The sequence below is a fragment of the Natator depressus genome, chromosome 1 (genome assembly GCF_965152275.1).
Source record: "Natator depressus isolate rNatDep1 chromosome 1, rNatDep2.hap1, whole genome shotgun sequence".
Taxonomy (NCBI): Eukaryota; Metazoa; Chordata; order Testudines; family Cheloniidae; genus Natator; species Natator depressus.
In genome coordinates, this window is record NC_134234.1 from 167,141,382 (window position 1) to 167,154,974 (window position 13,593).

The 13,593-nt window shown below is 42.5% G+C and overlaps 3 protein-coding genes across 8 annotated transcripts in view; 1 reads left to right on the top strand and 2 right to left on the bottom strand.

The window, feature by feature from the left end:
- GABPA (GA binding protein transcription factor subunit alpha) overlaps window positions 1-1,302 on the bottom strand; it is a 38,676-nt gene extending 37,374 nt beyond the window's left edge. Inside the window, exon 1 of one of the 2 annotated variants that reach the window (XM_074971265.1) lies at window positions 1,085-1,302. The gene's annotated coding sequence lies outside the window, so the exon portion shown is untranslated. The remainder of the gene's footprint in view (window positions 1-1,084) is intronic. The other variant, XM_074971248.1, reaches the window with a different exon arrangement.
- ATP5PF (ATP synthase peripheral stalk subunit F6) lies at window positions 1,279-9,593 on the top strand. Of its 4 annotated transcripts, none has more exons than XM_074971324.1 (4): window positions 1,279-1,437; window positions 2,834-3,026; window positions 7,078-7,202; window positions 8,673-9,590. In XM_074971324.1, exons 2-4 carry the CDS (start codon window positions 2,857-2,859, stop codon window positions 8,699-8,701), a joined length of 324 nt encoding a protein of 107 aa, XP_074827425.1. In that variant the 5' UTR covers window positions 1,279-1,437; window positions 2,834-2,856; the 3' UTR covers window positions 8,702-9,590. The 4 variants fall into 4 exon arrangements, with proteins under 4 accessions (XP_074827425.1, XP_074827450.1, XP_074827433.1 ...); XM_074971349.1 differs by having other exon boundaries at window positions 1,305-1,509; window positions 8,673-9,592; XM_074971332.1 differs by lacking the exon at window positions 1,279-1,437 and adding an exon at window positions 1,516-1,661 and having other exon boundaries at window positions 8,673-9,593.
- A 1,329-nt stretch (window positions 9,594-10,922) lies between these two features.
- JAM2 (junctional adhesion molecule 2) overlaps window positions 10,923-13,593 on the bottom strand; it is a 62,498-nt gene continuing 59,827 nt past the window's right edge. For both annotated transcript variants that reach the window (XM_074971309.1, XM_074971314.1), the window contains one exon: window positions 10,923-11,866. In XM_074971309.1, the coding sequence (XP_074827410.1) occupies window positions 11,834-11,866 (33 nt within the window). In that variant the 3' untranslated portion in view covers window positions 10,923-11,833. The remainder of the gene's footprint in view (window positions 11,867-13,593) is intronic.

Here is a 13,593-nt window from a genome sequence, read left to right on the forward strand (position 1 = left end):
GGGAAAGGTGACTACATAGCGTATACCAGTAAAATTGACTATAAAACAAAGTACTGGTTAATGCACACAGGAATGAAGCAAAACAGAAACCAAGAAACAACATTTTGCATTTGTTCCGTTACACTGATCTTATGATTCACTTGTAACTACAGTCAGCACAAAAAATTTTAAGAGGATGTCCCAAAAAACAGGTATCTTAATAAGTAGAAATATAAGGAGTCCGGTGGTACCTTAAAGTCTAACAGATTTATTTGGGCATAAGCTTTAGTGGGTAAAACCCACTTCTTCAGATGCATCTTTAAGGTACCACCGGACGCTTTGTTGTTTTTGTGGATACAGACTAACACGGCTCCCCCGATAAGTAGAACTATGAGATTCACAGCAGCGTCCACAGTGGACATATTTGCGTATGTTGAGCCCAGAACAACAATAATCACGGGCAATTCCCACACTTCCCCCTTTATGACTGAACTGACACAGCGCCGGGCGGACTGGGGGATCCGAGCGCTCTGGGGCCGCGGGGGGGAGAGGCGCGGGACGCCTGGAACATGTTCATTCCCCGCCGGCGGGCACGGGCCTTTGATGTAGCTGGGAGGGCGCCAGCCTGAGCTCGGGATGGGGACTGGACAATGGACTCCCGGGGAGCAGCGGGCCCGCCAGCCAGGCCCCGCAGCTGCGACAGCAGCTAGGCCTCCCACTGCCTGGGGGGGAAAGGGGGACAACGCGGGCGCGTTTCCCGGGCAATTGGCTGGGAGCATCAGGCCGCCTCCCCCGGCTCCCCACAGCGCCATGTGACGGGACCGGGCCTCCGGCAGCGGGCAACGCTGCGCCCAGGGGCTGCCCTTGCCCCCCCGGGACTGCACAGAGCCCGCGAGCGGTGGCTGCTCCCGGCCCTTCGCCCCGCCGCCTCCCTTCTTGTTGTTTGAACCCGAAACGGAAATGAGACTCGCTGCGCCGGGGAGAAACGGAAACAAAACACGAGCCGCAGCCAGGCCCGAGCCCCCCGCCCCCGGATACGGAGAGCGGCGCTTCCCGCCCCTCCCTCGGGCGCCCCGGGCCCCCCGGGCCCGCTCGCCGCACTCACCCGCCGCAGAAACTCCCGCCCCGACCGGCCCGCCCGACTCTCCCGCTCCCCGCTTGCTAGCGGCCGCTCCGCAGGGTCCTGACGCCGCCTGCCGAGCGCAGCACTGAAGAGAGCGGAACGGGCTCCGGATTGGGCGGCGAGGCCTGTGCAGGGCCTCGGCGAGGAGGGAGCGCGAACACAACCCCCCCCCCCCGCACAGATAAGAGCAAGGACTACAACTCCCGGCATCCCCCACGGCGCCATCTTCCACCCGCCAATCAGCGGGCGCGGGGGTGGGACTTCGCTAAGACTTAACGGCCGGGTTAATGCTCTAGGTTTCTCTGGCTCGGAAGTAGATCTGCTCATTTCCGGTGGTGAGTGGTTACGGACTGCTGCTGGCTCGGGATTGTTATTGGAGCGTTCCGGCGGGCGCGCGGAGGCTCCAAGTACTTGTTTAACGGGGGGGCGCGCGGAGCGCCATCTTACCCGCGGGGGCGGGGCAGGGACGCGAGGAGCGCGGTCCCTACAGTTCTCGGCCTCCCGGGCGGGCTTCCCAGAGTGCCCCGCGCGCTGGGCTCGGTGCCGTGACCCCCCCAAGGTGACTGGAGCCGGAGCCCGGCGGAGGGACCCCGCCGCCGTCCCCTGTAACGCGCCGCGGCCGCCGCTGGGTCGCGGGGAGGGGGCGAGCTGCGGTCGGGCAGGGAGCGGCAGCCGTGGCGGCCCCGTGCCAGGGGGGGCTGCTCGGCGCCGGGTCTGGCTGCTCGGGGACGAAATTCCCTGCGGCCGGTCCACGGCCTCCCGCAGGCCCCGGCCCTTCCCGGGGCTGGGCCACCCTGGGTCGCCCCGTCAGCGGCAGATCTTTCGCCCCGAGCGGGGCTGGCCCCGGCCTGATCGTCGCCTCCCCCCTGTTGGCGGCTCGGCGGCGTGGCCGCCGTCGCCGGTTCCCCGGGGTAGCCCGGCGCCGCGATGGGTTTTAACAGCCGGTTCGGGGCTAGACCGGCAGCGCCCCACAGGGAGCCCCGGTCCGTGCGGGGTTGGGGGTAGTTACCTGTTGGGCTAAGTACAAAACTCCTTCCTCAGTGCTTTACCGGCAAACTCTCTGCCTTTTAAATGTGAGATAGTTGAGACCGTCATGGAAAATCTTTCTCTTTTATTACTAATTCACTGAAACACACAACCTGGCTTGTGGTCATAAGAGTATGATCCATGCAAATGTCAGTCAGTGTTGTCAGATTTTCTTAAAAGGGACATTGTAGGTTTAAAGATCACACATTTCTGACTTAGAATAGCACAGTATGTCTATGAAAACAAATAATGCTGATTTGCCAGCTTACTTTTCATCCCTGTTGTATTCTCTATTAAAACTATTTACTTTCTAATGAGCTTTATTTTTGTCTCTGAATTAGTATGTCCTGTGCCAAATCAATACTTAGATGCAGGTATCTTTGCTAAGCACTACAAATAAAAATGTCCACTTACTTTTTTATTGTTTTATTATACTTTTGAATTCAGACAGTTCATTTTAATGTGGAAGAAATATGAATCATAGGTAAAATGAGGATACATTATATCAAAAGTATATTTCATGGACATAGCAAAATTGTCACTCTTTCCTTTAAAAATGTTGGACTATTTCTTTCTCTTGGTGTTTCCCTGTATTTAGTACTGTTGATATTTTTAACTGATCTACATTTTTTTTTTTAATGGAAATGTAAAGTATAGAAAAAACTGCAAGAAACCCCTAACTTAATGCATTCTGTTTGTTTGTAGCTGAAACCCTCTGCGAGTTCATCATGATTCTCCAACAGCTATTCAGGTTTTCCTCCATTTTCCGCTCTGCCATCTCAGTACAGTTGCGTAGGAACATTGGCCTTTCTGCTATAGTGTTTAATAAGGCGAAGGAACTTGATCCAGTTCAGAAGCTTTTTATAGACAAGATCAGAGAATACAACATGAAGAGCCAGTAAGTTATTGGAATGCAATAAATGTAATTCAGTGTATTAAGTAAAAAAGTTTAATATGAAGTTTTTAGCAAACATTAATATGGGATTATTCCTCTTATAATTAGGCCTTTTAGGTCTGCACTCTGAGTGCAGAGCCTGTTAGCTTCCGCATGGAAAGGCCCTAAGAACTGATCTAGCACAAATTCTAGTCAATGGTTTTTCCACTTCTGAAGCCCAGAGGAAAGTGGGCTAGGAAATAATTCCTTATTTTGCAACTGCAGTCCCAGGTGTTAAAGGATGTATCTGTGATTCACTGAGGAATGTTACAAAAAAATAAGTTTTCATGAAATGTTAGAATTACATGAAGAAATGCAGTTTCCCCTTGAGTACTGACACTAGATACATAATTTGCAAGAAAAAATTATCTAGAACACCTCAATAAAAAAGTTCACAGATTTAAGTCTTTACTAGTTCTTGTGTTTGTTATTACAGTTGACTTTGTCCATATTACTACTTTTATATAGCTGTATATGAGGGTTAAGGATTATTGAACAGTAGCCATAAAACTTTGAGTGTTGGCTTACTCATCCAAAATGTGAACAGATAATGTGGTCCTTTACTGACCTGAAATAATTACATTTCTACTGTCCAAAAACAAAATGCAAGAACTGAATAAATTCACCTAGAAATAGTGGGCCACAAAATCGTATAATACAAAAATAAAATCTTACATTTGAATATCAGCATTTTGAGAGAATCTCTGGGTTTTAAATGTCTCCAGTTACTTACCTATCAAGAAACTCTTTTATTCATCTCTTACCTGTGGGAAGATTTTGCATTAACAAAAAATTATCTTAAACAACAAATTCCAATTTCATTAGACGCATTTAGCAAAATAAAAGCTGTTTAATGGTGTAGGAGATGCTCAGTATGTTTAAAGGAGGGCTGGTTGCGGGCAAGATAAAGAGCTAACTAACTGGTTAGAATCTCACTGGCAATAGACTTTGGCTTGTTTTTAGATTTAATAACATTTTCCTAGTCTGTGAACAAACCCATTCAATTTAATAAATGCTTATCAGTGTACTGATATTGCTACTTCTGTAGTAAGTTCTATAGCCGTGATTCCCAAACTTTTTGCTAAGGTGACCCACCAACTACTTCCAGCTTGGCTTGCCATCCAAGCCTCCTATCCAGCTCTCACTCTTTCAGCCCTGCCCCCATCTGCAGCCCCAGCTGGCCCCTTTCTCTCTGCAACTGGGCAAGGGCCAGGATTGCTACCAGGTTGCTGTCTACTCACTAGCTTCTGCTGCTACTGTCTGGATCCTACTCTCGCTTCACCTGGATTGCAGGCATCAGCATGTGGAGCGGGATCTAGGCAGTTGCAATCTGGAGGAAGTGGCTGCAGCCAGTGAGTGGACAGACAGCAGCCTGATAGTGATTGTAGTGTGGCCATGGGGGGAGAGGGGCTGATTGGGGGCCAGGGTTGGATGATTGGCAGGAAAGGTCATGGTGCCTCCCATCCATCAAGGGCTTGGGACCCACTATTTGGGAACTGGTGTTCTAAAGTCACAATTTCATTTAAAACAGACTCTTGGTTCAAATGTGTCAAACTCCGCTTGAAGACCTTTTTATTGCAGAATTGTTTAATGAAACATTAGGAGTGAAATGTGGTCTGAGCTGGAAGTAAGCATCCATTTCAGAGATTAGACTTTTTCAAAATAAAGATGATCATGGAGATACAAGTGAAAGAACATTGCGACTACACTCCTGTTGTTAGTCCCTCCCAGCCAAAATATCAGTGGAAAAAAATGTCCAAACCACCTGCTTTTTTTATTTCCCTCTCTCCTCAAAGTTCCTCTTTGGTGATGATGATGAAAAGAGGGGAATAAAAAAGAGCATCTCTGTATCAAACTATCAGTTGTCTTAGCTTTGAAATGGGAAAAAGAAAATATCCTTTTAAAATGGAAATACTTCCCTATGGAGGATGAGTCATGCTGTAGAGGATTCTCTAGGGGTGAACTTAGAGAAATAACTAAAATGGGAAACTTTGGGGAGTGGGGGAGAATAATATGATGGAGGAAGTTGTTCTTGGAGCATTAAGAGAAACTGCCCGCAGCTAATTTAGCTACAGTTTGTTGTAGAGCTCTTAAAGCTGCAGCTGGCACCAGATAAGTCTTGTATTAGGTAAATTTGTTTTCTTTTCATATTTGTCTACTAAAGTTAAAACTTTGTTGTAGCTACTGTTACCGTCTGTGGGTAGTTTTTGATTCTTACTGGATTGAAGAGCTCTTTGCATTTGTACAATCTTTTTCTAATTATTCTATCTGGGAATACTCTTGTGGTTTTTAGACTGTCAGCTGATCAGTGCAGCAACCATTTCCTCATGCCCTTTATTGTAGTGAGCACAGCATCTGCACTAAAGCAATAATTAAGGCCAGAATAAGGTTAATGGAATTCATTGATATGGTTTGTATTAAGACACTATCACTAAATTTCATAGTATTTTTCTCCTAATGGTTTTTACATATAGGTGGGAAATTATCAAGTTGTGTAACAGAAGGTATCAAATCTATATTGAAGCTGGTGGAAAAGCTTCAATATTTCCATGTTTAGATGTCTAAAACATGACTTGTTAGCTATGAAACACAGAACTTGTGGACAGAAAGTTGTAGAAATGTAATGCTCATGTGTGCAAATAGTCTTGTCAGGACTCAATTTTAAACAATAACTCAGTAAATGTGCATTGCAGCTGACCTACTGAAACAGACACAAAAATATAACCGTAACAGTCAGTGTGCCTGCAGGGATCTGGTGTCACTGACCCCACTGTCAAAGGTGCCCCCTGCAGCCTTGCTGTCAGTGCTACCCTAGCCCTACCCCTTCTTAATGCCCCACAACTGTAAAAATAAAAATAGTTAATTGAAAAAAAAATCTTAAATAAAAATTTTCAAAATTAGGCCTGGCAGAATTCTATTGTTTTACTATCTACAAATAACTGTCCTTTTTAGAAAATACAAAGGAATGAGTGAATTTGTTTCTTTGTGTAATCATTCTTTAGACTGGGATTTTCAAGGGGACTTAAGGGAGTTGGTCACCCAACTCTAGTTGAAAGTCACTGAAACTAGATTCCTAATACATCTAAGCCCCTTTTAAAAGCTTAGAAAGTAGTTCAACTCCTTTTTAGCAGATCTTATTTTTGGTAAATATTATACAATGAATATTTTAATTGAGGGATTTTACTCCTATTTAAAATTATTTATAACCTGAGTTCATTTGTAATGACTAAACTACATATCTTTAGTATGGTCACTATACAGAAATCTTAAATCTGAGCAAGTTGGTATTACACTGGGGGAAAACATGGATTTTGAAATTGAGAAACTAGTTGTTCATTATAAGCATGTATTTGTAACATTACACCCATAATTGATGCTTCACTTTGGTATTTAACATTTGGTGTTTTCCATTAAGTAGTCTGTAGGGCTGCTCTTATGTGCAGTTTTGTAGACTAGGAAGTACATCCCTAATTGTGGCAATTTACCTGTATACTAGGCACTTCTTCACCTTGTTCTACTGGTATTAATGTTCTTGCTAAATGACTTGGTTTGAAGTTGATCTTCCCTTTCAGCAGATTAGCCTCAAAAATAATAATAGCAAGTTTCAAGGAAGTTTTGCCTAGGTACTTTAAAGGCTTAAGAGCAGAATGATGCCTTGTTGCCAAGTCTCCATTCACAGCCACTTAGAAAAAGTGCAACTGGATAATTGGGTTGTAGAATTTACACTATTAAAGGAACACGGGCTAATATTTGTAGCAATATGCTTCTCATTTTTCCATTTTAAACCCTCCTTTAGCTTTAGTTAAGCTAAAATGTCTGCTTTCAAATGCCAAAAGAGAGAAATGTACCCATGGGACACTCTACCTCTGAGTTTTTTTCAAAATATTTAAATTGCTTTACTTATTTGGGGGTGTATAGCCATTTATCTTACTCTTTAGATTAGGCTCTTAAATGATAAAATTGCTGTGTAAAATGTTTAGAATCAAAATTTTCATTGCACGTTTTCTACATTTAGGAAAGCTGGCGGTCCAGCTGATGTAGGCCCTGAATACCAGAAAGACATGGCTGAAGAAATTGCCAAAATTCAGCGGTTGTATGGTGGGGGAGACCTGACCAAATTTCCAGACTTCAAATTTGAGGGTGAGTCTCCAGCCTCTGTTAATTTATTCTTGCATCACAAGTGTGAAAGTGAGAGGATGAATAGTGGAATATAGAGCCTTCTACCCCCAGGTCACTGGTCACAATCAGCCAGCCATGTGGTCCTGGGAGAGAGCAGGACTCTGTTCTTGGGGATGGTACATGTGCAATCTGGTTGGCACATAGGAACTTTGTGGCAGCAGAGTATGCTTAGTGTCATGTAAGGCTCCTGCAACAGTTGTTCCTGCTGTTGAGGACGTACTTGACCAAGGCTCATTTCAGATCTCAGGAATGGAGAGAATGGCCAAGTGTTCAGATGGTGCCTGCCAGCAGACACCCAATGTGGCACAGCATTGCTGTTTGCTAAGAGCTGTCATTTGATAATCTTGGGACTTGAGTGGTTTAGCACAGACATCTGCACATTAATCAGCTTCAGAGAATCATGGTTGTGAGGGTTCAGTCTGAAAATTCCACCAGAGAGGAACCAACAGCAGAGGTGTTGTAACTAGTGTCACACAACAGCTATTTTAAAGGATAAGGGTGAGTAGTGAAGTCACTGCCAAATCCACCAGAAGTATTCGCTGTCAACTGCCATTAGTTGATCATTCCCCATCCTCCATGGACTCTACAGTGATCTAAGGGAGTAGGAACATCAGAAGTCCCTACGTGAGGACTAGGTCCTCTGTGCCTGGAACTTCATTCTGCCAATTGTTTGGCAGGCAGGTACTGCATGCGGTAGACCCAGATGCTTAGTTATTTCAGGAGTTCCCCTTAGTTACATGAGATACTGCTGTGAGAGTTGCTATTTTCTGAACTCTCTCTTCCTCATACTGTCAAGTGAGTAACTTCCTTATCTGCGGACTAATTTTCTTACTACTGACAAAGCAATTTAAATGTCTTTAGCATAAAATATAGTCTCTTCCAGTTTTGAGTCATTTAGGATTAATTTTCCCTTGTAGTTTAAATTATACTACATCATAATGTAGAGTCTCTTCCCCAGGAAAGAACTAATTTCTCATTCACCTAGTCTTTGTGTACTACTTGAAAGTCTCATATCTTAACTTTACTGCTCATTATGGTTTTTTACATGAGTCAGTGATAAGTAGCAACATTTTTCTCTTGTTGCTGGTAAAACTGGTAGTACCCCGTTAATGAACTAGTTGCAAGCTAGTTAGTAGGTAAGTTACTTTGGCTGTAGGTAAACATCAAATACATATAGGATAAGATACATGATAGCTAATTCTAAGGAAATATTGCATATTCATGAAGAAACTTTTTTTTAAAAAACTTGTGCTAAATGTCCCTTTGCTTCCCCTCCCTTTACGGTGTGTTAGCAAAATTTAGCTGCAGATCACTGAAAGTAGTAAATGGGTCCATGGTTTGTATTCTGCTAGAAGCTGAAGTTGATCTATGAGCAGTATTTAGAACTTGAGCATCTTAATATGAAACTAATATGACATTTTTTCTTCCTAGAGCCCAACTTTGAAGAGTCTCAAAAATGATGTGGTTGACATCTGCAGTCCAAGCACTGGTGTCCTCTTTCTCATGGAGTTGTTAAATAGGCCAGAAGGTGTAATGTAATGTGGAGTTTCACTTTCAAATACTTGTTTGACTTCTGAACTCAATACTGTACAAGTACAACATGATTCTTGTGAACTGCCATATTCATAAAATTCACTCTTGGAGATCAAATATAAAGTGCTTAAGTCTTTTATCCACTGTTTAAACACTATTTACTTAGATGACATTTCAGTATCCAAATAAAACCAAATGACCACTTAAGTGCAAAATACAGTTAATGATCGCTTTCCCGTTGAAAAGAACTATGCTTCCCTAGATTTTAATCACCTGTCATTGAAATCGTATAAAAATACAATAAAGCCTGCAAGTATGGCATTATTGTATGCATGTGATCATTCTATGCTACATTATTGCAATAGTAACATTTTATTTAGACATATCCAGGAACTCAAACATTGTGGCTCATGCCACATATCCTCCAATTGTGTCAGGCTCATGAGCGGAAATGGACTGACTTATATAATCTTGGTGCACCAGTACATTCTTGCAGAGGCTATCTTGTTCTTTTAAATGGAAAAACTTGTGGTTTTTGGGGAGAGTTAAGTACTAAAGTTTCTAATCTGTTCCTGAAGACCCCATCAAAATATGAAAAACTTATTCAAGTTCAGTCCTGTCTACCAGAAACACCAGTAGAAGTTTGAACTACCAATCAATATTGCCCATTTTACTGCTGCTCAAAGTACAGGGAGAGAAATGATCACATTGAGCGACTTATCTGAATGGCATTTGATCCCAAGGAAGCAAGACAAACTTAAAGCCTAGTAGCCACATAATCTCTGTTTGAGCATTTTGCAATCTGGGTAACTCTCATTTTGGTATCAGGTGCAGACCCATTACTTTTTTCCCCAATTCAACCCTTGATAGGAACACAGGACTTACTGACTACCTTTGCTATATCACAGTAGTGTCAGGTCAAAGTGTAGAGTTTCATCTTTATCTGCCATTACTCCAAAATGCAGAGTACTGTACCTATCCTGTGCCCTCCTCTGTCATGATAGTTTCCTTTTTTTTTTTTGCTTATGTCAGGGAAATGTTTCAGGGCAAATAAGACTTTCTATAGAAAGTTTCACTCACATGCCCAGGAAACTGCAAAATATTCTCACTTATAGTACTGTTAGCTAAGATTAAAAAGTATAATTGCTCCTTTAAGTGAATTTCTCAGTATTTGGTGTGAATTCTTTTAAGAAATCTTAGCTTACTCCTGCCCCTGTAGCCCACTGTTTTTAGCAGCTACATTTATATAGGGAAAGTTCACAATATTCTGCTGCTCTTTGATCAATCCCTCTTGAGAATTATTGTATAATCGAAGCATTCATTTAAAACTTGTGGCTCGTTTTGTTAGACATGAACTAATCAAACCAATAATATACAGACAGCCTGAATGATAGTTCACTAAATGAGCTATTATTAATCTCCATGGGGTGAGAAATAGGACATATTAAATGTCAATGTCACTGCTCACTTTGAGCTGCAATATCTAGTTTCTGCTTCTCCTAGAATCCCATACTGCTTATTTTGGTGCTGAAGAATCTAGCTCCTAAAATTTTCACACAGCTTCTCTTGGGGGGGGGGGGGGGGGGCATGTTGATCCAGATATCTGTAGTATATAAGGAGTGGAGACAGTGAAATAAGTTGGCTGTAATATTAAAGCAGTTCAGGGCCACAGGTAGCAGTTGTATTCATTTTCATCTTACAGAAGCTTTATTTGAGATAGTGGCATTTTTGCACTGCCACACCAGCATTTGAAAGAGCACTGAGTATAAGTAACAAAACTAGATGCTGATTTATGACCAATTATGACCAATGAAGTCAGTGACAATCCAGCAAATGCTTATGGGCTGTCCAGAATACAGATGCTTTCCTGCATTGAACTGTCAGGGTGAATAGAACTGACTGTCTGCCTAGTTAAACTTTAAGTGCATGTTCCAGTTAAAGCATGATTGGTCTAAAAAAAAAAAAAAAATTCCCCATCTAATTACTATGGCTGTCATTTTAGAGTTGAAGTATGAGTGTAAAATTTTTGGAGCTAGAGGAACATGTAATTGAAGATAGTATCAGGCAGAATGTTCAACACCACCATGAGTACCATAGTCTGGCAACACATTAAACTAATGATAATTGCAGACCACTGAAAGCAAGTAGACAGTACATCAGACACTATGGGTCATTTATTTGTAAAACTGAACTGTAACAGAAAAAAATCAAGGCACTAACACTGCATCAATTTTGCTGTACTGTTGTCCTTCACAGTGTAAATTTACACATACAATCTTTAGCACAAACTTTCACAGATCTTAAATGTACTTCCTGGTAGAAAAAAAGCTACACACTTTAGCACTGGGACTTGAACATTTGATCTATAACAGTAGTTTTCAACCTGAGGTCTGCAAACTATGTTTAAGATTTCTAAAGGAGTCCGCACCTCCATTTGAAATTTTTTAGGGATCAGCAAATAAAGACTGAAAAGCACTGATCTACAGCATAACACTGTTTGGAGATTCTCTCTGATAGCGAGGGTGAACCACACTTAACATAACTCAAATTTATACTTGTACAGTATCAAAATAACTGTTCACTTGACTGCATGGTCTGACAGATTATTTGAAAGTCATAGCAGTAATAACTGAAAAACAGCAAAAGTTAGAGCTCTTCACATTGTCTTAGATGTAGACACTACAAAGCACTAGGCTAGAGTGGCCAAAAAACTTCTAACCCTAATCTGTAAAGATCATGAGCATGAATTCGCTTAGTAATGAGTCTTCTTCCTGTGTATATACATAAACAGGATGAGAAGAAACCTTCATACAAATTATTTATATTATCTACATACTACTATCCTTAAATTAGAGAAATAATGGTATTTTAACAATATGAACAGTTGTACAGTCCGTGATTAGGTTTGTAACATCAGATCCTAGATGCTCCAGCAAACTTTATGCTTTCAGTGTATGCCATCTCAAAACAAATCCAAATATTTGCAGAAGAGTTAAAATCCCTTTGATATTTTGTATAACAAGTAGTCAGTTTTTGTCCCTCAAAGAGGCTGAAATCTTCTAAATAACAAAGGACTTGGTGTGCTTGAAATCCTAAATGAGAAAAAGAAAAGGGTAAGGTGACAAGTTATAGTTCAAATGCTTTCAGCAGAATGTCCTACTTAGTATCCATTACACTTAAACATCTGTAGAACATCACTTGTGTCTCCAGATTGGCAAAAGAGAAGAAGCAAACACCAAGCCTACAGCAACAAAAAAGGCTATGAAGTCTTAGTAATGAGACCAAACCCCTTCCCATAGCAACAGAATATTAGGCAGATAAACCTCTTGCCTAAGTGTGAAGTCAGGCTCATCAGTGAGCATACCATTTCAGTTCCCTTTGATGAGTGAAGCCTACAAAACGCATTTGTACATGACATACTTACTACAGTTCAAAAGATGGCCCACTGGGAGGAATTAAAGATCAAGTGGGAAAAGGTAAAACTGCTGTTTCTTTCCTTTTGAATACTCCAATGATAGCTGCTGCTGATGTGCAATTATACTGCAGTTGATGAATGCACCCCACAACTAGAGCTTACCCATATTTCAGTGAAGAGAGACACAAACCAAGACATTTTTACCACCAAAAGGGGAAAATCAAAAACCACTGCTTAAGTTCCTTGGTTTTCAGATTTAAGGATAGATGGTAGCTTTCATAGAGCACTTATGGTGGCCAGGTATAACCAATACTGACTGCCAACTGGTAGGCCCTGAGAGCAGCTGTTGCTATTTCATAGCTAGACCTGTAGGTGGAGCATCACTCACTGCATCAGTTTAACAGCAGAAGTTGCATTGGATCAACTAAATTTTTGGGGACCCCCTCTACTATGAGTTGGGAGAATTAAAATTAGCTGGTGATTTGGAGTTACCCCTGTTCTGGTCAGGCTTGTTGCCTTCTCATCCTAATCCTCTCCTATAGGAAGCTAGGGCCAGGCCCAAAGCCAGTGCTACTTTGCCTCCTCCAATGGCCCAGCTTCTTTGGTCCCCTCCTCAGGCCTAGGGAAGCAAACAGGAGGTACATAGCTCCATGTGCTGCTTCCAGCCAGAGATCCCAGCTGCTCAGGGAGGGGGCCACTGGAGCAAGGTTAAAGCAGAATATCCAGCCTCTTAGTGGGGTCACGTAGTGCTGCAAGGGGAGCAGCCGGTGACTCGGGCTGATGTCTGACACATCTACTCTAGTTTTGGCACTATTGTTGAGGCACACTGAAGAGAACATAGTAACTGTGGGTTGGGTTTGGGTGAGGAAGGGAAGTAAATGAACAAAGTTGATGGAGCAGGAAAGAGCTGAGACTGGGTGAATAGAAGGATGACTGGCGGGTGAGATGGGATGGGTAAATCAGCCGTGTGACTGAGTTTGTGGGAGAATTTGAATAATGTAGGTGGTGGGGTGCTGTGATTGCCTGCCATATGAGAAACAGTTGTGAAGTGAAAGAGGTAGAGCAGAGCAATGTAAATGTAGGTGTGAGGAGATAGGAACTGCTTCTGCGTGCATCTGTGGGGAAGGAAATTGCATATGCTGGTGTTTATAGTAAAGGTGGACTAGGAAGTGTTTGCAGGTGCTGTTAAGTTTTCTTGACATATGTTGCAAAGCTGAGCTAATATTACAGATCCAATGTTTCTCTAAGCAAATCTAGCCATTGGGTCTTCTCTAGTGCAGGGGATCTCACTCATTCGTAGTGTGCACCACATTGTCTTGGGGACATCCTTCTCTCTGACACACACACACAGTTGTGTAACATTGTGTGTCTAACTAGAAATTGCTTTACATAGAAAGTGATTTT